This window comes from Myxocyprinus asiaticus, chromosome 31 (assembly GCF_019703515.2).
Source record: "Myxocyprinus asiaticus isolate MX2 ecotype Aquarium Trade chromosome 31, UBuf_Myxa_2, whole genome shotgun sequence".
In the NCBI taxonomy this organism is placed as follows: Eukaryota; Metazoa; Chordata; class Actinopteri; order Cypriniformes; family Catostomidae; genus Myxocyprinus; species Myxocyprinus asiaticus.
Window position 1 is genome coordinate 18,765,354 of NC_059374.1, and position 24,546 is coordinate 18,789,899.

The window sequence follows — 24,546 nt, forward strand, 5'->3', positions numbered from 1 at the left end:
TTTGTATAGAAGCACCGGATTTGAGCAATCCGATGGAAAAAGTTGTTGCGGGGGCTCTCGTAGGCGTGCATGGACTGTTTGGAGTTTAGAGAGATGGACGCCAGTTGGTGCTGTCATGCGTGGGGTTAATGCACACGTTTTTCTTTTTTCTGTTTGTTTTGTTCTGGGGAAAGTTCTGGGTTGATTGTTGCACTAATGTTGGAATGTGGTCTTTATAATTTTAGTTTTGACACATAATATATTTTTTCTTATATGTCAAAATGTGAAATGTTAATATGAGTGGATTGTCTCTCCACGTGGAATGTGAATTGGTTTGGGCACCCCATAAAAAGGAAGGTTATTTCTTTTCTTAAACGTAAGAAATATGATATAGTGTTTCTTCAAGAAACGCATCTTTCCCCGCAGGAAGCTGAAAATTTGGGAAGATATGGGGTGGATATGTTTTCTTTAGTGCTGGCTCAAGTAAGAGCAGGGGAGTCATAAGTAAAAATCTATTATTATAATTTGTATTTATTATATACACTATATTGCCAAAAGTATTCGCTCATCTGCCTTTAGACGCATATGAACTTAAGTGACATCCCATTCTTAATCCATAGGGTTTAATATGACGTCAGCCCACCCTTTGTAGCTATAACAGCTTCAACTCTTCTGGGAAGGCTTTCCACAAGGTTTAGGAGTGTGTTTATGGGAATTTTTGACCATTCTTCCAGAAGCGCATTTGTGAGGTCAGACACTGATGTTGGACGAGAAGGCCTGGCTCGCAGTCTTCGCTCTAATTCATCCCAAAGGTGCTCTATCGGGTTGAGGTCAGAACTCTGTGCAGGCCAGTCAAGTTCTTCCACACCAAACTTGCTCATCCATGTCTTTATGGACCTTGCTTTGTGCACTGGTGCGCAGTCATGTTGGAACAGGAAGGGGCCATCCCCAAACTGTTCCCACAAAGTTGGGAGCATGGAATTGTCCAAAATCTCTTGGTATGCTGAAGCATTCAGAGTTTCTTTCACTGGAACTAAGGGGCCAAGCCCAGCTCCTGAAAAACAACCCCACACCATAATCCCCCTCCACCAAACTTCACAGTTGGCACAATGCAGTCAGACAAGTACCGTTCTCCTGGCAACCGCCAAACCCAGACTCGTCCATCAGATTGCCAGATAGAGAAGCGTGATTAGTCACTCCAGAGAACGTGTCTCCACTGCTCTAGAGTCCAGTGGCGGCGTGCTTTACACCACTGCATCCGACGCTTTGCATTGCACTTGGTGATGTATGGCTTGGATGCAGCTGCTCGGCCATGGAAACCCATTCCATGAAGCTCTCTACGCACTGTTCTTGAGCTAATCTGAAGGCCACATGAACTTTGGAGGTCTGTAGCGATTGACTCTGCAGAAAGTTGGCGACATCTGCGTACTATGTGCCTCAGCATCCGCTGACCCTGCTCTGTCATTTTACGTGGCCTACCACTACGTGGCTGAGTTGCTGTCATTCCCAATCGCTTCCACTTTGTTATAATACCACTGACAGTTGACTGTGGAATATTTAGTAGCGAGGAAATTTCATGACTGGACTTGTTGCACAGGTGGCATCCTATCACAGTACCACGCTGGAATTCACTGAGCTCCTGAGAGCGGCCCATTCTTTCACAAATGTTTGTAGAAGCAGTCTGCATGCCTAGGTGCTTCATTTTATACACCTGTGGCCATGGAAGTGATTGGAACACCTGAATTCAATTATTTGGATGGGTGAGCGAATACTTTTGGCAATATAGTGTATATATATATAATTTTTTTTATCTGCGTGTGTACTCTGACTTTGGCAACAGGGATGTTTGTTGGGGGGTGGGGTTGGGGATTGGGAGGGGGGAAGGGAAACAATGTGGTTTAATGGTTGACTCTGAATATGAATGTTTTGCTTTATGTGTCATGTTTAGGAGCAACCAATAAAAATGTTAATCTGAAAAAGGTGCACTCAGTAATTCTAATCCAATACACTTTGTCAAATTCTGCAAATATCTTCTCACAGTGTGCTAGTCCGTTCTGTGGGTGGGCTGAAAAAAAATCTTGTATTTGTACACAGCCCTGGCTCTGTAAATGGGACAAAAACAAAGTGTATCAGACTGATGCACACAACACTACTCCAGCCAATCAGCAACAGGGGGGTGGTTCTTGCGTGTGCACAGGATGGGGGGTGGGGGCAGAGTGAGAGGGAAATTCACTAGAAGAGCGACGGCAAATCTGGCTGATGCGAACTTTCTAAACTCCAAGGAGGACAAATGGCTGAGAAACAGACCAAGAGAAAAGGTCAGACGAATATAAACTAAAAAAGAAGGATTATGATAAGTCGAGGGCTAGGAGCCACATCAACATCAGCGAGGCTTTTCAGTGGTGGAGAGACCTCCGAGAGGTAAAAGGCTTCAAGATGGATGCAGAAGTTGCTCTTTTTCTTCTCGATAGGTGGGTAACATAAATTTTGTTATGTTTCATAGAACCCATATATGCTGTTGTTTTGATGTTAGATTTTGTAGCAGGAGAGTTGTGAGTGTCTGGAGCTGGATGAATTTGGGGGGCGGATCTTCCAAAGGAGCACTGAAGGGTGGGGTGTGTTTGTTTTGGCAGTTGAGTTTGAATATCAACAGGGTTTCTCAGGAATCGCTGAGTGCACCTTTAACTGTTAATTAACTGTATGCTTGTTATGACTTTTGACTTATTTTGAGCTTTTTTCAGACCAGATTGCTTGCTTCTCTTCAATTACAATGCTGCAATTTGTATTTCACCCACCTCTTAGCGGCGAGTACTGTCATTTAAAAAAAAAAGTTATTAACCATTTTTTATTTTTATTTTGCTCTAACCAGTAATCATTTGGAAAGGAGGCTGCGAAACTTTTGAACCGGAACGAAAAAATACAGTGTTTGCTCAGAACGAACCGAAATGAAAAACATTTTGTTTTTAGTCCCTGTTCATAGTACCATAATAAGTATGTTGTGGTAACATTAGAAACAGTGTTGTGCAGGTATTAGTAATTGAAATTTGGATGATGGATCATTTGAAATGATGGATTGATTATGATCAATCGATCATGCATATTTTTTTCCCGGTTTTACATTTTGGATGAAGCCTTCCGTGGCATACTGAAAACTTTTTTAGCAGCCAGATATTATTATTAAATGTACTGTAAATTCACTGTTAATCAAAATGTAATAAAAATTATATTATAATTATATGTATTAATAATGTGTTAATTAGGGGCCTGGGTAGCTCAGTGGTAAAAGACGCTGGCTACCACCCCTGGAGTTCACTAGTTCGAATCCCAGGGTGTGCTGAGTGACTCCAGCCAGATCTCCTAAGCAACCAAATTGGCTCGGTTGCTAGAGAGGTTAGAGTCACATGGGGTAACCTCCTCGTGGTCGCTATAATGTGGTTCGCTCTTGGTGGGGCGCGTGGTGAATTGAGTGCTGATGCCGTGGTGGATGGCATGAAGCCTCTACGTGCGCTATGTCTCCGTGTCAACGCGCTCAACAAGCCACGTGATAAGATGCGTGGGTTGATGGTCTCAGACGCGGAGGCAACTGGGATTCATCCTCCGCCACCCGGATTGAGGCGAATCACTACGCAACCATGAGGACTTAAAAGCGCACTGGGAATTGGGCATTCCAAATTGGGTGAAAAAAGGGGAAAAATCCAAAAAATAAAATTCTTCATAATTAATAATTATAAATAACATTATATTTATTATTATTACTGTTGTTGTTGTTATTATATAAACAATATTTAATAATTATTCATAATTTATTAATTGTTGAGGTAATGGACCCTTTACACATTTCCGCTTTGGATCGTGGAAGTAAATAATAATTAGGTAAACTTCTATTGCGGCAACTGGGATGCCACTGCAAATATTATTTTTGCATTCCCATTTGCTCCAATAGCAAAAGAAAAAAGCCACTATTATGTTTCCACGACTTTGCAAAAGAGGGAAAAAAAGAGAGGTGGATTACGACCGTCAGATAAGAGAAAGATGCCAAATTTACTGTCACTCCCTAAGCAGCTGTATTTGAAACCCGATCACAGCAGTGTTGACTAGTTTTTTTTAAATGAATGCCATGGTAATATAACATGAAGAATAATGTTAAAAATTTACAATGATTAAGAAATTGAAAATATAAAAATGTTTGCTAGATTTATGCTGCTAAATTAGTTTGAAACGTGCCATCACAGACTGTGAAAAGGGTCCGTTCACTTAATCTAATTGCTTCTTTTTCCATGTTTACTGGTGGAAGAACAAGTGCTAATAGGAAAGCTAGACAAAGCTAACAACTGTAACTAAGGAGGGGCGGGGCGGGGCTTAGTGGTGAGTCAGTTTCTTGACCTTCTCATTGTCATGTTCATCATTCTCTCACTCTCATGTCCTTCAGGTCTGCCAGCAGATACTCTGCAGGGCCACAGGGATCGCTTCCAGGAGCAGTTTAAGAAGTGAGTACACCCCCTAGTGTCTGTCAGTCACTGTTCACACAAACTGCTCTATCAAGCTTGTGTGTGATAGACACACTCTCTTTTGTCATTTCTCACTGTTTATCTTCGCTCGTTTTCTCTCTCTCCAGAGTGAAGAGTCTGTTCTATCGCTCAAGTAACCTGCAGTATTTCAAGAGACTGATTCAGATCCCACAGCTTCCTGAGGTGAGACTCCTGCATACCTGCCTGACCTGAGTCACAAAACACAGCTAGTGAAAAGAAATTATGTAACTGATTTACATACTTGCCTGCTAAGATTTCTACTGATGTTTGTTCACTTTTCACTTGTCCTCTTGCTTTCTCTCTCTCCATCATATTCTCTTTAGAATCCTCCAAACTTCCTGCGGGCATCCGCTCTGTCCGAGCACATCAGTCCAGTAGTGGTGATTCCAGTGGAGTCGTCATCCCCTGAGAGTGAACATGTGGTAGAGACAGAAGATCTGGTGGACACGGACATCCCACCTTTACCGGTACCATACAGATACACAATGTCATCTCGTTTTTAAACTCACTGTGTTGTGTGTCTAAAGACAGGGATGGGTCACATTTTGATTTTTCTTCATCAGAGCACTGTGGAAAGTAAATTCGATGACCTATTCGGCACCTCTGCCGCCACAGACCCATTCAACTTCAACAGTCAGAACGGCATGCGCAAAGACGAGAAGTAAGACTTTTATTTTCAGAAATATCCTTGATCGACAATCATTAATGTTAATGAATGAAAAAATAAATTAATAATCAAATTAGTAACTACTTGCTTGGCCAACACAAAATTGGTGTAATTTTAAAGCTTAGAATATTACCTACTCATAAATTGCTGATAAATTAGAAACATTCTGTTTTTCGTAACTTATAATTACTGTACACCATATACAGTGCTGGGTGTAATCAAATGACTTTTTAGTGAAAAAGTAGTTTAGTGCATTACATTTCAAATTGTAGTAATCAGATTACAGTTACTGATTTTCAATTAAGTTAATTATTTCTAAGTACATTACTTAAGACATTTCTAAAACAATATAATTTGTCTAGAACACATTGAAAACATAAATTCCATTAATAAGCACATTTGTTTGTGTTTTAGGCTACATCCACATTAATCCAGATACATTTGAAAACAGCATTATCGTTTTCAAAACACTCTCCGTCCACTCTGCTGTTTTCAAGCGTTTTCCAAAAGTTGCTCGTCCACACTGAAACTGAAAACTCTTAAATCCCCTTTCTGTGCATGCGAACAATCGCCGTTCCATGTACAGTCTGAAACGCAATTGTCCTCGTGTTCCGCCACCAGGCAGCAATTCCGAGTAAACTTCCCATCGCCTTTGAAGGAAATGCAATGTGAAGGTTGTACAAAGTAACATTTATCTTTAACAATGCTACCAAAGTGAATATCAGGCACAACAACGGTGCTACAACATGGGCTGCCACCTTGATTGTTTTGAGTTGAATGGATCACATGACTGCATCACATGACAACAAATACGTCGCTATTTTCAGATATCTCCATTTCCCCTGTCCACACTACAATGTGTTTTCAGATTTATCCACTTGGTAGAGCGTTTTCAAAAATCTCAGTTTTAGCTGTAAAAAAACGCTGTCTCAGTGTGGAAGGAAGGCCAAGACATACAGAAAAAGATGCTTTTTCAAATGAAAACATATTATTGTGGACGTGGCTTAGTGACAGCTGAAAGGTGTGTGTGCTCCCCAATGATCCATGAACAAGAAGTAAATATTGACATTATTTTGAATTCGTTTTGCGTAGAAACAAAAGCTTTTTTAGAAAAGCGTTTTAGAAAGTAACTTAAAAGCAATTAGTAATGTGATTTAATTTTTAATTATGTAATCATGTAATCATTACAGATTAAAAATTTAAAAAAGTAATCATTCATTTGTTGTCAATGACTTTTTTTAAATAATTAATTCAACACTGACCATAGATTAAACATTTGATCAAAACATAATATAGATTGGATCATCATGGTGTGTCATATGGAAATGTCTCGAGTAGAATACAACACACCAATATATATAGAGTAAAAGCTGTGTATTTGTATGTGAAAGCACACAGAGCTGCATGTAAGTTATAAACAGATGTGGCTTTTTGTCACATTTTCACTTATATGAGGATGAAAACGCACAAGATTACTTGTAGCAGATGCTCCCGATTAAAACAAGCCCAAATACAACATGTGTAGATCTTGATATAATCTGGCTACTAAGTGAAGTAGGCTACTCTCGAGTCCTAATCTCGGATAGATGATACATTTCTCTCATTGAATCAGTATCATAAATGCGCTATATCTTACACGTTTCTTTTGTTTAATTACTAAATAACTATTGAAAATAATTTATACCGATTAATCATTTACAACCTTATTGTTAACTGAATGAAATACTTGTAGTGTGCTTCAGCTTGAAGAGTTGTCTTGTGTCTCTCTTCTCAGAGACCGCTTGATTGAGCAGCTCACAGCGGAGCTACAGGCCCTGAAAAAGGAGCTGGAGTCCTTCAGACTGGAGGTAAAGAGCAAGATATGAGAGGAGGTCAAACATGAGCAGATACATTAGAAGAGACGTGAAAAAGGAAGGGATGACAAGGAAATAGCTCTAGACTGAACATACAACACATGACTATTTGAATATTTGACTATTTGTTAGTGAAATGTGTTTCAAATTAGGTTGGAATTGAAAGGAATTTAACAAATCTCATTCTAATTGTGATTCCACTCACAATTTTGGTTCTTTAATCATTACATTGATAATTCTTTTAGTACTTTTGAGCACTGCCGCAGTTTCCTGCCATAAACTCTTGAGTATTTTAGTATGAAGACTGAAACCAAAGATCACAAAAATCATTCAGTTCCAGTATAATTTAGAAAATTGAACCATTTATTGAATAAGACTCAGTTCTTTGATTTAGTCCTTACCATACCAAATACATCAGAGGGCTTTTTAGTTTGGACCAAATGAAAATTGACCATGGTATTTGGACTGTAGCCTTAGTTTTACTGTAATATATGTAGCATAACCATAGTAACCACATGTAAAATCATGAATGGCTTCTCATCATGGTTCAGTGAATCTCTGGTTTCTGTAAAGAAACTTTGTTTTGTTTCACTACTAAATGTGTAAAGTTACACAAGTCAAGTCATTTTTATTTGTATAGCGCCTTTCACAACACACATCGTTTCAAAGCAGCTTTACAGAAGATCAGGCATTAACAGAAAATGAAACTGTAATATCTATAATGTCTTAGAGTCATCATTGTGTAGTTTGATAAAATACGATTGTGAATTGTGTTTAAAAATAAGTAATTAAATAATAATTGTATTTATAACCCCAGTGAGCAAGCTGAAGGCAACTGTGGCAAGGAACACAAAACTCCATAAGATGTTCATTAATGGAGAAAAATAACTTTGGGAGAAACCAGACTCACTGTGGGGGACAGTTCCCCTCTGGCTAACATCATGAATATAATGCCAATATTACTTAATTGTGTATAGTGCAAGTCATGGTTTAAAATATTTAAGTAAGTATTAAGGGTCAGTGTTTAAACAAAGATTTTGTAAGAACTGTAAGATTAATGACTAATGTCTTTGAAGTCCATCCTGGATTAGCTGCAGAAGTTCACATAGATGCATTGTCCTTGTTATTTGGCTGATGAAGGCTTTTGTTGGCAATTAATTGATAGTCTGTGTATTCCATGTCAGGAGTGTAGTCCATCATTAGACTGAGGTGATGCAGGCAGAGATCAGTAAAATATTAATTTAATATTCAGTGTAACCTTTCTTTTGGCCTCTCTCAGAGTGGGCGCCTTTGTCAAGCACTACGGGGACGTGTGAATGAGCTGGAGGCGGAGCTAGCAGAGCAGACTCACCTAAAGCAGCAGGCGCTGGGAGAGAGTGAGTTCCTGAGGGCAGAGCTAGACGACCTGCGCAGGGTCAAAGAGGACACAGAAAAAGAGCAGCGCAGCTTGAGCGACATCGAGAGTAAATGTTTTGGTCTTCTTCTCTTTGATTTAGGGAGTCATCATCCCTGGAGAACAAACGCGATACAGAATGAGTACCTGGTTTACAAAATCATCTCTTTAGCTGATTTCCCACCATTGAGAAATCCGGGTGGGGAACAGTTTGCAGTCGTATCATGCCGAACTGCGCTCAAGTGGAAATGCTACTGGAAATGTTACTAACCATGCTCAGAACTGTTCGGCCTGATGGTGGGAAATCGCTTAAAGTCTGAAAGTCCCTCTTGTCCATTCTTTAGACCAGCTATATATTAAAGGGATGTTCTTGGTTCAAAACAAGTTAAATGCCATGTATATCATTTGCAGTATGCTGTTAATTACCACAAACAATAATTTGGACTTGTCCCTCAGTATGCAAAAACAAATGAAAGTTGTGTTTACAGTAGTGCACTTACAATGGAAGTCTATTGGGCAAGACATTCTGTAGAGTTAAAAATAGAAATGTTTTCTGCCCATATAAAATTATTTCAGTAAAGTTTTCTAAATCATTATTTAACAAGAAGTCTACTGTGATAGGCTGACTATACTTCTTGTAATACGCTACTGACCTAACTCCTGTGGGTGGATTTTTCTCTATGTAAACAGTCCGTTTCTGTTGTTGTTGTACATTAGGTGTGGGCAATATCACAAATGTCTTTTCACAATATGAGTAATTTTATATCACGATAAAGATAAATATCATGATATAGTAACATTTTTCTGGACAATCATAAAAAATTATTTATATATTAAATAACTCCTTAAACTCTGCTGCATTTGTTTCTCACTCAAATTTAAAAGCTCACCATTCACACATACTGTGGACTAATTGCAAAAAATTGGTCTAATTTATTTTTTAAATCTCCCCCCAAATAAAAAAAGACTACAATTATACATAAATAATACTGTATGTGTTTGTAATCTTATGATAAAAAAAGAAAAAATATTTTTTTTCTCTATCACAATATACAGATCTGAAATATAGGTGGCGCTCTAACACATTTTAGCCCTCAAAGATGTGCTCGTCCATAGATATTCAGTCTAATTTTCAGTTCATGCACCACCCTCAATATTTCATAGAACATCTCGGCCTCTGTGTGGACTAGAAGCTCAATCTAAGTGTCATTATAAAGATGAGATCCTACCCTCTGTGATTTATATATAATTTTATCATCAATAGTCCAAAACATATTTTTCTGATGATTTGCTTTTCCTGCTGGAAGGCTTATTTTTTCTGGACATCTAAGATATAACATTAGAATATTTAGCCAAGCAAGCCCACAGACAAGTAAAAGCAGATATGAATTTTTTAGCAGCAGCAGTGAATGGCGCATAAATAGATGTTTGTATTTAATGACTTGCAGAAATCCTATTTCACTTTGTGATTCTTTTGAAAATCTACAAACAAAATAAACGAGAGCTTTCATTTGATATATGACTCGTCCATTTAGGTGCTAATTGAAGGACTAAAAAAACCTTCTCAGTAGAATTCAAATGGGTGATGTAAATTATGTGGTCTGCGCCAGATTGAGTAGCGCGAGTAATCCCGCTCTACGCTCTCCTGCCTCTGCAGCCCACATATCGGGAAGCCTGCTAAACTCATACGCACTTGCATGCTCAAGAGATAACATGCATGAAACAGATGCGCTTGTCAGATGAGAGGCATATTTAGCACTTGAGAAGTGCCGACCACAAGATAAATGTCTTTCCCTGTATGTGCTGTATTTGATGAAGGATACACTTCTCGGTCGGTAAAATAGTACGTTCTTTAGGTATGCATGTGAGTATGAATAGATTCCGGACATACTTCATCCAGGGATGTGGGTAATGACACATGACCCGAATATATGATGTAATAATACCTACGAAAATAATCTAATCTGGTTTTGTTAAAAAAGCACAATTTAAGCACAAGGAACTATTTTCTTTGTGTATGTCACTTAGTTGAAAAGAGATGTCTGACTTGCGTTTCACAATCGTTCTTTTAAATCCAGCGTTCTGAATGTTACATCGTCTTAGCTCTCGTAACATTATGGGATAGTAAAGTGTCCAGTCGATCCGCACTTCAGAATTTAGAATTCAGGAAATAGTAGGTCATCTGGGTATTTCTCATATATTGTTTTATGAATACTGAGGATTCTGAAATACTTCTCCATTGGCATACTGATTTTGGCAGGATGAATATTTTGACGCAGTGATTGAGTTTGTTTCTGAAAAATTTTAAATGCCGGAAAGATCCTACTCACTGATAGATACGCACATGCCGCACACATGGATATTTACATATCACTATATATGAGTTATAGCAAAATCTCTATCGATTGCTGCATTATGTCGTCGCCACGATATATTGTATATCGTCATATTGCCTAGCCCTAGAGTGTACCATGTGAAAGTAACAGTGTTTACTGTGCTTTTTTCCATAGTGTAATGTTTGCACCATAGATTTCCATTGTAAGTATTTTACTGTAAACACAAGCTGAGGCACATGTCATAGATGCTGTTGATAGAGCTTAAGTTCCTTTAATACTCTGAAGACTTGGACTGAAGGCTATAATTTTGGACTTTAACACAAATCATTACTTTGTTCCTCTTTTGTAAATCAAAGAAACACTTCCCTTCCTTCTAGATTTATTTACACTCACTGGTTTACCTCAATATGTTGTTTTTGGAAAATCGGTTACCGTTTCAAAAACCAGTGATCAAAATACAGAAACAGCATATTCTGTGGGCTGTATTAAAGGATATGAAAGAGCTGTGCAGGGCAGTGATGGATGCTCATTAGACAGCCTGTCTGCCCTCTGGAGGAACACAGCCTGTAGGGCCCCAATCCACACCAGCCACAAATCACATACCAATAAACTACATTGTCCACAGTCCAATTCACCAGCATGCAAGCACACAACAACGAAGTGCTGGGACTCAAACTGCTGCGTGCTAACTTTTCTAATTGTGTGTGTTTTTGTGAGAGGTCTGAAGCATGTCAAGTCTTCTGTTTGAGATACTAAGCCATTGTGTTTTTTGTAGGAAAAGCCCAGGCAAATGAACAACGCTACACAAAACTAAAGGAGAAATACACAGAACTGGTCCAGAGCCACGCTGACCTGCTGAGGAAGGTGAATTGACTTCCATTCAGAGCACATTCAGATCACACAGTAGTCCGAATGCAATACTAAAGTACTGCTTACTGCATACTGTGCAGTGCACTACATTGTATGCTGGCTGCTGTTTTTTCAAACAGTATGTGTAACAGAAAACATTTTGCACATTTCAAACCATAGTACTTATTTTTGAAATTTGACTATATATACTTCTTTTCCTGTCAAAATGCATTTATTTCCATCTTAGGAAAGAAAACAAAACAATATGTAACAATATAATGCTTTATTAACATTTTCCAAACAAAGCCTTCCACAGTATAAAGATAGAAATGCACTAAAATGGCACCAATTCAAGAAACATTAAACGTTTCCCAAAGTCTAAGTGGGAGTTTGACTAATTGAAAGAACTAGTCCCCACATAGGTTGCAAATTCATTGCAATGGGCATTAAATCTCTTAAACTGTCATCCTCCACAATATTAATCTGCCAGTAGACTGCTATCCGTTTTGCTACAGCAATTGCAAAGCCACGTTCATGATTCGCGTCAGGGCGTCAACGGCAGCATCAAGTGCCGCTATGAACTGAAAAGAGCTTTCAGACAAAAATGTCTCATTTTGCATTTTAGTGGTAATTAAGACTTAACGTGCTTCTGTGTTAATTAAAATGTGCCTTACTTAGGCTGAAAAATACTTGATTTCTATCACAATTCCCATCTGGGCTTGTTTTGTACATCAAATAGCATTTAGAAGTCCTTTCTCCATCATTTTATTACTGACATGGAAGCGCTGTTGTGTGCTGTGAAGTGTGTGTCAGTGTAATGACTCCGGGCGGACACATTGACACAGCACAAAGGTTCCACCCTTCAAACCAGTGTTTATGCTGTATTAACGTTAAATGCGTTAATCGCGATTAAGAAAAATTAACGCGTTAATCTTTTTTTAATTAATCGCATGCATTAATGCATTAATTCTGACAACTCTCATATTTTTGATTGGCAGTCCAATCAAGTAAGGAGTCAAGAGAGATGTTAAAAATCATGTTTTATATCATTTTCTGTTAATTTTTTACACTAGAAATGGAAGATCAATTCCAGCACATTGAGAGAATAATCAGTACTTCATGCTGTGTGCTCCACTGTATAATGCATGTTTTGGCAAATATATTTGATAAACCATCAATTTGCATAACATAGAAATAGTAATAGTATGCTATTTCGAATGTAGCCATTTTTTTATTTTTTATTATTGTTTCTAATAACAAATTTTTATTGATTTATGTAGCAAATCACACAGACGTAATAGAAAGTACAACCTCAAACCACATGAAATCAAAACTTTTTTTTTTTTTTTTTTCTCCCCGAGCAATAATCCCTCCACCCCACCCGACACAAACAAGCACTCTAGAGGTCGGGAGTCAACTGACAAATACACACAATAGATAATAAAACAGGAAATATTTAGACATAGAAATAAAAAATAAAAAACTCTAATCCCTCTCCACTTCCCCTCCCCGAGAACCCTCCAAAAAGGCTAGATAACCGCCCCTCTTCCTAATGAAAATATCCATGTTATCCAGCCTTCTGTACACCATCTCCTCAAACGCCGCCACACTACCCAGCTCAACGCACCACTCACGAAACGAGGGCGCATCAGACGACTTCCATCCCTTGAGAATTAACTGCCTGCCAGTCATCATGCCTGTCAGGACCCAACTCTCCACGTATTTATCACCCACATGCAGGACCGCTACATCCCTCAAAACACACAATCTGGGGCAAAACGAAAACCGTGTGTTGACCACTTCGCATACAAACCTCTGTACTTTCAACCAAAACTCTTGTATCCTAACACATCCCCAGAAAACATGGGATGTGTCCCCGTCTTCCGATTGGCATCTCCAGCAGGTGGGTGTGTCTAAGACCAAGCCTATACATTCTAGAGGGGGTCCAATAAAATCAATGTAAAATCTTGAATTACATAAGGCGAACCCTTGCATCACTAGATGCAGACTTGATGTTTTTTAAAATCCCAGACCACACCCCATCCTCCAACACCAAATTCAAATCTTTCTCCCATAATCTCAATAGAAGTTAAAGCTCCATCCCCAAACTCTGAATTAGCAAAGTGTAATACACTGATGCCTCATGTCCTTTACCAAAAGCAGCAAGCACCTCTCCCAAAGTATCTGCCGCTCTAGGGGGGTGTACGCTACTCCCAAAAATAGTACAGAGCAGGTGGCGCAACTGTAAATACCTAAACTGAGATCTGGGAATCACAAAATTGAGTCAAATTATCAAAGGATCTCAACACTCCGTTCTCACCAAGTGCAGCAACCCCCCTAACAATCCACTCTGACCAGCAGAAGGGGGACTTATCAATACATAATTTTGGGTTCAACCATATGCTTGAAGCAGCATTCAAATAAATGTCCGAATTAAACACTCTGGACACTTTTGTCCATACTGAGTTCAAATGCGAGATGACTGGGTGTAACTTAATTTCACCGGTTAATTTGATAGACAGGCCCTGCAATGGCGAAATAGGGGCAAGAACATCTTGTTCAATACAAAACCAAGGAGGGGCCCTTTCAGGTGGAAGCGACCAATGAGCCAAATATCTGAGACCGAATGCATAATAATAAAACAAAAATCTTGGGTATGCCTAGCCCACCTTTGTCAATCAGTCTATGTAATTTTTGAAGTGCAATCTGGGACGCTTACCATTCCAAATGAAGGACTTCGCTATACTTTCAAATTGCTTAAAATAAGAGAGGGGGACATCTATAGGGAGAGACTATAGCAGGTAGCTGAATTTTGGAATACAATTAATTTTAATAACATTAACCTTCCCAATCATAGATAAATGTAATGAAGCTCACCTGCACACATCACTCGAAAATCTTTTTATTAGAGGGTCAAAATGAACTCTTAAGTCAGACAAATTTGGTGGAAATAAAATACCTAAATATTTAATGCCCTGTTTGGGCCACTGGAAAGCGCCCAGCTGGAAAGCCACTACTGGACAGTACGCTGTCAGAGCCAAAGCTTCGGATTTAGACCAATTGACTTTGTATCCTGAGAACTTGGAGAAGGAATTAATAATTCTGTGGAGGCAAGGCATAGATCTAGAAGGGTCGGAGACAATAAAATATCATCTGCATAAAGCAAAAGCTTATGCGCCACACCTTCCGCAATCACCCCCTGGAAAATCATCCTCCTTTCTTATCGCAGCTGCTAATGGTTCCAGGGCAAGACAGAACAGTAATGGGGAAAGAGGGCAACCCTGCCGGATGCCCCTATCCAGAATAAAATAATCTGAAATTAATCCGTTTGTTTGTACCGCTGCTACAGGGTGTCTATAAAGTAACTTAATCCAACCAATAAATGTACTTCTGAACCCATACATTTCCAAAATCTTAAAAAGATAATCCCATTCTACCATACCAAATTCCTTTTCGGCGTCGAGTATGATGGCAGCGACTGAAGTCTGATCATTCGCCACTGACCACATGATATTGATGAAACGCCTAATATTATCAGAAGAGCTACGGCCCTGAATAAACCCCACCTGATCTGTATGTATAAGAGATCTCAACTTTACGACTCCACTCCATTTCTAATAGAGATAAAACTTGGCACAGTCTCTCTCTGGCATCATGCTCACTCTCATATGGGAACATGCTCCAATCCCACTGCAGTGGCATCTGACAGTGGGAGCTACGTCCTTGATAAAGGAACTGGGTCAGCCAAGAGTCTTGGCTCTGTACTAAACTGTACATGTCTGTGTGTGTTTCTCAGAATGCGGAGGTGACGCGGCAGATGACCGTAGCCCGTGCCGCTCAGGATGAGGTGGAGACTGTGAAGAAAGAGATGCAGGACCGATTGAAAGCTGCTCAGGAATCCACAAGTCAGCAGGTCAGATACCCAACACAGACCACACAAACACACTTAGAAAACACACTCCTTCTGCCTGATGTATCATAGCAGGGTCCAGAATGAACATTTTGCCACACATGCCAGTGGTGGGTGAATTAAAGGGATAGTTCACCCATAAATGAAAATTGTCATCATTTACTCACCCTCATGTCATTCCAAACCTGTATGACTTTTTGTCGTCCTTTGAACACAAAATTAAATGTTAGAAAGAATGACAGCCTCAGTCACCATTTACCTTCATTGCAGGGAGAAAAAAACAATTTCCTGAAGAAATTTGTGACGTGTTTTCAGTGTTTGGTTCTATTTGATTTACTCATGTCACTTATATCAGTGTGATCAGATTATCATTCTTACAATTGGACTGAAATCAGTTCCTAATAAAGTTACTAAGCAACTGGTGACTTCAGTTTTATTTATTCGCCAAAGGCAATTTTTTTACTATCATTTGGGTTTTGGTGAGTGTTCATTTTGGACCTTGATCCCTTAGTATGTTTATCTTATGCTCCCTCCCCCTGTATGTGTTTGTGTGTATATGGACGAGTAGGAGAAGGTACAGTTAGAGCAGCTTCAAGCTCTTCAAGCCGAGCTCATGTCCAGCAGAACAGAACTAGAGACCCTGAAGAGTACAGTCACCTCCTCCCAACAGGTGGGATCTCACATTCTACCTCTCTTCCTCAGTCGCTCCCTCTTTTCCACCAATTCTGGTCTTTTGCTCACACCTTGTACAAATGACATGCAACAAGATCATATCTCTTCCATGTGAATTTCAGTCATGGAAAACCTGGAAAACATCAGGGAATTTTTAAATTGAGATTTTCACTCCTGGACATGTCATGGAGATTTAAATAGGAAATTAAAGGGTTAGTCCATGCAAAAATTTAAATTCTCTCATCATTTACTCACCCTCATGCCATCCAGGATGTGTAAGACTTTTACTTCTGCAGAACACAAACAAAGATTTTTAGAAGAATATTTCAGCTTTGTAGGTCCATACAATGCAAGTGAATGGTGACCAAATCTTTGAAGCTCCAAAAAGCACATACAGTCAGCATAACAATAGCTTATAAGACTCCAGTGGTTTAATCCATATCTTCTAAAGCAATCCAGTTGGTTATGGGTGAGAACAGACCAAAATACTAGAAAGTGTAATTGTGCTTGAAATCATGATTGTGATCTAGAGACTGCAATAGCAAGATGTACAGTAAAAAATGTGTTATATTTTGGTCTGTTCTCACCCAGAATTGATTAGATCGCTTCAGAAGACATGGATTAAACCACTGGAGTCTTATGGATTACTTTTATGCTGCCTTCATTTGCTTTTTGGAGCTTCATAGGTTTGGTCACCATTCACTTAAATTGTATGGACCTACAGAGCTGAGATATTTTTCTAAAAATCTTCATTTGTGTTCAGCAGAACAAAGAAAGTCAGATTCATCTGGGATGTCATGAGGGTGAGTAAGTTTATGAGAGAATTATCATTTTTGTCTTAAAAAGTCATGGAAATATCTACAATGAATATTAATTTTTCTAGTTATGCTCTGTTCTAAAATATCTAATTGAGTTGAAATTGCCGTTTGTATTTTATTTTATTTTTTTTATTTTTTTACAACTTTTTAGCCAGGACAGGAAACCCCATTTCAAAAGTCGAAGTTTCATGAGTTTTTTTTTTTTTTTCTAATTTGTCCAAAGGCTCTCCATTGCTCGGAAGATCACATAAAGAAACAAAATGACAATGCTATAATTTCTTTGCAGATGCACAAATATCAACAGAGAAGATCATATGCTGTATTCGCCCATCTTTTTTTTTTTCTTGACACTCAAATGTGTTTTGCTTTAAGAACATAACTATTGTTTATTATTAGACCTCTGTCACTGTTTAATTTCTGTCAAACCCTCATCATTCTATTTCTTGCTTGTTCTCTGATTAAAAGCAAGTCACGTGTTTCGCATGGTAAAGTCTCGGACTCAAGTTGTCTCTCCCTCTCTCTCTCTCTCTCTCTCTCTCTGTAGTCAAATGAGCAGCTCAGTACTCGGCTTTCTGCTCTAGAGGCTGAGAAGGCAGGGCTTATGGAGACTGTATCTCAGAAGGAGATGGAGCTTGCAGGTTTGGGGGTGGAGTTAGAGCGTGTGCAGAGCAGTCTGACCACTGAGAGGGAGAGCGGTGTGAAAGCTGCTGAAGCCCTGCAGAACCAACTCAATGAGAAGGTGGGATATCCAGATGTTGCATTAATCCAAAAATTTGGAACACAACCTCTGGGGATAAAAAAAAAATAAATTGTGTGATTTAGGATCATCACTTATACACCTTGTATCCTTGTCTGACTGGCTGTCTATAGGAGAGCCATGAACAGGCACTGGAGAGTGAGCTGGTCTCTCTGCGCTGGGCGGCTCTACGTGGAGCTCTGGAGGAGGCGGAGAGGATCGTACAGGACAGTCTGTGTCAGCTTGAGGACCCCGCACACATCAGCTGTACCAGCTCCGCCGGTCAGTCACCAGCTCACTTTACCCACCCTGCTTTCCAATGACATCATACAGCAGGAAAGGAACTGCTCTGTGAAAGTGTAATAAATATTAAAGTACATGTCCTCATGTGTGTAGATTACCTGGTGTCCAGGTGCCAGGTAGCCCTTGATTGTGTGGAGCGGTTGCAGTCGGCCAGAGACAATTTTGTATCAGATAACACAGGTGAATTACACCTACACACACACTCTCTTATTGTTCATTAGTGTACATTTCACTCCACCAGTGTTGGGGAAGCCAGTTTGAAACTGTAGCTTGCCAAGATACAAGTTACTCATAATTTTAAAGTAGTTCAACAGTCAAACTATGCTTTTGAAAAAATAGCTTTCTTTATCTGGGTGAGGTTAAAAACCGAACAGCGCATAGATTTTTGTCCATTACCCTGATTTTGCATTGCATGCAAACACCTTTACCGGCATTCTTACCAACTATCCAATGTGCGCAAGTGTTGTGTACATGCCCATTGATGTTTTGACGTCAAAGGTAGAGAGTAATCGGATGATTTCAAATCTCATGTAAACAGTTTTCCTGCATTGTCTGATTTTTTGGAATAAGTATATTTTTGATAGTTATCAGCGTATTGGTGTGCATGATGCTATTTATTGAGACAGTGACTACGTTTAAATGGACACCAGAAAACAGCTTATTGCGAGAAAGCAGTGTTCCAGTCTACATGCAGTGTATAAGCAGTGTACTCTTCACTCTCATATACTGTGCATGCGGCTCGGTCAGTAAGCAGCTTTTTTCACAGCAATGTAATTTCCCTGCCACGCTTGTCTAAATAGCAAACATGGCATCCGAGGAACACTTTGCTTTTTTATTCTCTGTTGCTTTGCTTTATTTCCAGATATTTCAGAGTTGTTGCTGTTTTTGTTTCCTTAACTTCGCATCGCAACCTGTAGTAGAATTGCGCTTCAATAGTGGGGTTTTCCTCTTATGTAAAACTCCGGGATTACTCCAATGTACCAGTGCATATAAGCGAACATAAGGGACCCTCGATATTTTACACTGGTGTGTATAAACTGACAAGCCAAAACATTATTGACCACTCACAGGTGAAGCAAATAATGTTGATCATCTCCTAACAAGGCCACATGTCAAGGTCTGGGTAGACTAGATGGTAAGCGAACAATCAGTTCTCGTAGTCAATGTGTTGAATGCAGGAGAAATGTGCAGGAGTAAAGATCTGAGCGACTTCGACAAGGGCCAAATTGTTATGGCCAGACGACTGGGTCAGAGCATCTCTGAAATGGCAAGGCTTGTGGGGTGCTCCCGGTCAGCAGCGGTGAGTACCTACTGACAGTGGTCCGAGGAGAGACAAACCACAAACCAGTGACAGGATGTTGGGCTATGCCATCGGGTCCGAACCAACAGAAAGTCTACTGTGGCACAAGTCACAGAAAATTCTAATGATGTTTATGGGAGGAATGTGTCACAACACAGTGCATCGCACCCTGCTGTGTATGGGGCTGCGTAGCCGCAGACCGTTCAGAGTGGCCATGATGACCCCTGTCGATTGTTGAAAGTGCCTACAATGGGCACACGAGCATCGAAACTGGACCTTGGGGCAGTGGAAAAAGGTTGCCTGGTCTGATGAGTCCCGTTTTCTTTTACATCACGTGGATGCTCGTGTACGTGTGCACCGTTTACATGGGGAAGCAATGGCACCAGGATGCACTGTGGGAAGACGACAAGCCGTTGGTGGCAGTGTGATGCTCTGGACAATGTTCTGCTGGGAAACCCTGAGTCCGGCCATTCATGTGGACGTCAATTTGACACGTGCCATCTACCTAAACATCATTGCAGACCAGGTACACCCCTTCATGGCAATGATATTCCCTGATGGCAGTGGCCTCTTTCAGCAGGATAATGCGCACTGCCACACTGCACACATTGTTCGGGAATGGTTTGAGGAACATGATGAAGAGTTCGTGGTGTTGCCCTGGCCTCCAAATTCCCCAGATCTCAATCTGATTGAGCATCTGTGGGATGTGCTGGACCAACAAGTCAGATCCACAGCAGCTCCACCTCGCAACTTACAGGACTTGAAGGATCTGGTGCTAATGTCTTGGTGCCAGATACCACAGGACACCTTCAAGGGTCTTGTAGAGTCCATGCCTCAGCGGGTCTGTGCTATTTTGGTGGCACGTGGAGGACCAATAGCATATTAGGCATACTGTTTTGGCTCAATGGTGTAAATAGGTATAGTTTATTGTGTGTGTGCTTTTACCACTGTACTCCCAGAAATGTTGAATTCTTTCAACTGTGTTGACTCCATCCTATGATGTTTGTTATCCGGTCTGTTCAAGCACATGCGCACACTTCAAAAACCTGTAAGAATGACGCTTATGTGTTTACATGATCAAATTAAGGCGATTTCTCCGGGAGAATCCCAGGTGTGTTAAGCCGCTTTCTCTTAATCCCTTAAGCGACGTAAGGAAACTGGCATTCTCATTTACATGACGTTTCAGAACAGCGCTTTCTGCAAAAACCCTGAAATAAACTGTTTTCTTCAGTCAATGTAAATGTGGTCAATAAATTTAGATAAGACATTTTTGAAAATATTTTTATCAGAGCCAGACCAGAATCCATTTCTAATATGTTTTAAAAACCTTATATGGGCTTTTATTAAATTTTCTTTACATTTTAACCTGGTTTTTGCCATGGAAGCTGGCATGGCATGAAATCACAGACAAACAAATAAACTTTTAGAAAATTATCAAATTACACAATTTACAAAAATGAGAGTATTTTTCTGGCACAAAAACAAGAAGTATCTTAGTTAGGGTAACAGCAACAAACTTGTCATTTGTGTGCAAACACAAATTTACACTAAATACAAATAATATAAAAAAAACTGAATCAAATACAAAGTGATGAACATCAGTATTTAAATTATTATTTCTTTACAAAAAGTATAGGTAAAATGACACGAAGGGACTTTAGAAAGAACTATCTGAACAAATGAAAACATTTAGATGAATATTCTGGGTTTAATATAAGCTAAATCAACAGTATTTGTGGCCATTGATTACCACAAAAATTATTTTGACTCCTCCATCGTTAAAGTGATAGTTTACTCAAAAATGAAAACTCTCTCATCATTTACTCACCCTCATGCCATCCCAGATGTGTATGACTTTCTTTCAAATGAAGATTTTTTTGGAAGAATATTTCAGCTCTGTAGGTCCATACATACAATGCAAGTGAATGGTGACCAGAACGTTGAAGCTCCAAAAAGCATATAAAAGCAGCAGAAAAGTAATCCATAAGATTCTTCTTTCTTTTTTTTTTTCTTTTTTTTAAATCTCCACTTTCAGTCTCACATTTTTCTTCTTTTGTTTTTGGCAATTCGCACTCTTCATGCATATCGCCACCTACTGGGAAGGGAGGAGAATTTATAGTAAAAAAGGACTTAAATATTGATCTGTTTCTAACCCACATTTATCATATCACTTCTGAAGACATGGATTAAACCACTGGAGTTGTATGGATTACTTTTATCATGCCTTTATATGCTTTTTGGACCTTCAAAGTTCTGGTCACAATTCACTTGCATTATATGGACCTACAGAGTTGAGATATGTTTCTGAAAATCTTTGTTTGTGGTCAGCAGAAGAAAGTAAGTAATACACATATGTGATGACATGAGGGTGAGTAAATGATTAGAGAATTTTCATTTTTGAGTGAACTATGAAGTGGACTTTAACGAGGGACGAATCCCGTGCATCTTATCACGTGGCTTGTTGAGCGCGTTGCCACGGAGACATAGCGTATGTGGAGACTTCACGCCATCCACTGCGGCATCCACGCTCAACTCACCACATGCCCCACCGAGAACGAACCACATTATAGTGACCACGAGGAGGTTACCCCATGTGACTCTACCCTCCCTAGCAACCTGGCCAATTTGGTTGCTTAGGAGACCTGGCTGGAGTCACTCAGCATGCCCTGGGATTCAAACTAGCGAACTCCAGGGGTGGTAGCCAGCGTCTTTTACCACTGAGCTACCCAGGCCCCTACTGTGCACAATTTAAACATAACCCTAACCTGAATTTCCGAAACATAGGATGGTAGGGGAAGGAGTCATTTATATCCATGAGGAAAGCAATACCTGATTGGACATTTCAGAAATATTCATCAGGACAGCACTACCTGATTGGTCGGAGAAATTATAACATAACCCTACCCCTGAACCTCACCGTAACATATCAGGTAAAGCTTTCCTCAAAAAAATTGAGTCTTCCCCTGCCATTCTGCGTTTTGGAAATCTGCGTATGGGGGAGCCAGAATTTTCATTATTTGTGTAGTTTCTCTCTCTACTCACCTTTCCTTTTGACCCTTTAATGAGATTGACCAGTGGTTGGCTTGCGGTCGATGTAAGTTGCACCCCTGCTTTTAAACTGTCTGCAACCAATCAATTCACTGAAATGAAACGCACGCTTCTTGAGAGAGACAGAAACATTTTAGTAATGTAATACCTTTAAAAATACATGTACAAAAGTAGATATTCAATAGCAACAAGCATGCATTCAGTCTGCTGCATTGTCTTTTTTTGACATTAATTCAATAAGGCTGTTTGTGATTAAAAAAAACATCATGTTGGATCATGTTGTACCATTTCACACTCTGATTTTCCTCTCTGTGTGTGATAGATGTGTCTGGGCTGGTGCGGGCAGTGACTCAGTTTGCCCACCTGGTGGGCGATGTCATTGTGCAAGGCAGCGCCACCTCCCACATGGTGCCAGTGGAACAAGCTGATGGTGAGCATGAGATGCTAATCACACAAACGCCATGGAAACAACCAAATGAGGCTGTCATCACATCAGCTTAACTGATCCAATTCTATGCAAATACTTCCTTATGCAAACATTCAACATGCTTGATTGTCAGCCTTCATGATATTTGAACTAAAGCTTAGTGTTTAGAATAATATATCCTAAATTTCTGAGAAGCTGTGCTATATTGTGAACACTGTGTGTGAGATCTAGCGGCACGTGGAAAACCGAAGTGTACTTTAGGTTTAGAAGGCAGCTGCTTATATAGTCAGTAGGCAACAAGGCAGCTCACTAGGTTTTGGGACAGAGCTACTACATCATGTATTTTATCTGTTGACAAGAACACTGTAATGACATCCAGTAGCAGAACTATTCATTTTTAATGGACAACATAACTGTCATTTCTATTATAAAAGAGCAGCTTTAAGCTGCTAGAATATTTGATAGCATTGCTGTCTACTTGTAGAAGAAGTCCAAGAAAATGGCTTTATACATCATAAAGGTCATTAGTGTCACTGTGCTTCTGGAGGTCTGATCGTTTAGTTTGAGCTGATTTAAAGACGGATGACATTTCTCAAAACTACTAATGCGTGATTCCCACACACACAAGCACGTCACTGTCGTACATGGCAGGAAATTTGAGTTGTGCATCTGCCAAGCTTATGTGAAGTGTCTGCAGGTGACAGATGGCTCGTCTGACTGCTCTGTGCTTTCTGTGTTTGTCTGTGGGCAGCATTGGCAGACAGCATTAAGGAGTGTGGCGCGGAGGCTCTGGCATTGCTCTGTTTGCTCAAAGAGCAGAAGTCTATGGGGACGGCAGACTGCAGCCGACTGAGGGCGGCACTGGATACAGTAATGGCCTTGGGAGAGGTGAGCGTGCCGCCATAAGAGTCAAGGAGTCGTTAAAAAACTATATCTCTCAGTTTCAGTGTTGCCATTGTTACTGCGTTCAGGCTTTGTAGGGTTGTACATTATGACTTTGTTCAGAATGGAATATTAGCATGCTACTGTGATGAGAAGGAGGACGGATCGTGCACCCTCACGGCCTGGCCACGCCTTCCTCCTCGTCACAGCTACTTAATGCAAAGTGCTAAATGACATATTTTCATAAGTGAGTAGTCAAGGGGGTTGTCTGAGCAACTAGTCGACTAATTGGTCTTAAAGGGATAGTTGACCCAAATATAAAAATTCTCTCATCATTTACTCATTCCATTTTCCTGCTGCTGAACACAAACGAAGATTTTTTGAAGCAAATCTCAGCTCTGTAGGTCCATACAATGCAAGTGAATGGTGGCCAGAACTTTGAATCTTCAAAAATCACATAAAGGCAGAACAAAAGTAATCCTTAAGACTTCAGTGGTTAAATCTATGTCTTCAGAAGTGATACGAGAGGTGTGGGTGAGAAACAGATCAATATTTAAGTCCTTTTTACTATAAATTCTCCTCCCTGCCCAATAGGTTGTATGCATGAAGAATGCAAATTGCCAAAAGCAATGGTTTACTTTTCTGCCTTTTATATGATTTTTGAAGACTCAAAGTTCTGGTCACCATTCACTTAAATTACAGACCTTCAGAGCTGAGATATTCTTCAAAAATCTTCAGCATGAGAGTGAGTTAATACTGAGAGAATTTTCATTTTTGGGTGGACTATCCCTTTAAGGACGTGCATTCACATAGGATGTGTTCTCATGTTCAAAACTGACTGAAA

General features: G+C 39.8%; 1 protein-coding gene across 1 annotated transcript in view; it reads left to right on the forward strand.

Moving 5' to 3' along the window:
• The window catches only part of LOC127422357 (huntingtin-interacting protein 1-like), a 77,040-nt gene that overhangs the window by 46,231 nt on the left and 6,263 nt on the right, over positions 1 to 24,546 (forward strand). The window contains exons 9-22 of the mRNA XM_051665815.1: positions 4,409 to 4,466; positions 4,595 to 4,670; positions 4,832 to 4,975; positions 5,072 to 5,169; positions 6,950 to 7,022; positions 8,308 to 8,491; positions 11,533 to 11,621; positions 15,403 to 15,519; positions 16,085 to 16,186; positions 17,551 to 17,745; positions 17,877 to 18,024; positions 18,139 to 18,225; positions 22,716 to 22,823; positions 23,572 to 23,708. Coding sequence (XP_051521775.1) covers positions 4,409 to 4,466; positions 4,595 to 4,670; positions 4,832 to 4,975; positions 5,072 to 5,169; positions 6,950 to 7,022; positions 8,308 to 8,491; positions 11,533 to 11,621; positions 15,403 to 15,519; positions 16,085 to 16,186; positions 17,551 to 17,745; positions 17,877 to 18,024; positions 18,139 to 18,225; positions 22,716 to 22,823; positions 23,572 to 23,708 — 1,616 coding nt within the window. The remainder of the gene's footprint in view (positions 1 to 4,408; positions 4,467 to 4,594; positions 4,671 to 4,831; positions 4,976 to 5,071; positions 5,170 to 6,949; positions 7,023 to 8,307; positions 8,492 to 11,532; positions 11,622 to 15,402; positions 15,520 to 16,084; positions 16,187 to 17,550; positions 17,746 to 17,876; positions 18,025 to 18,138; positions 18,226 to 22,715; positions 22,824 to 23,571; positions 23,709 to 24,546) is intronic.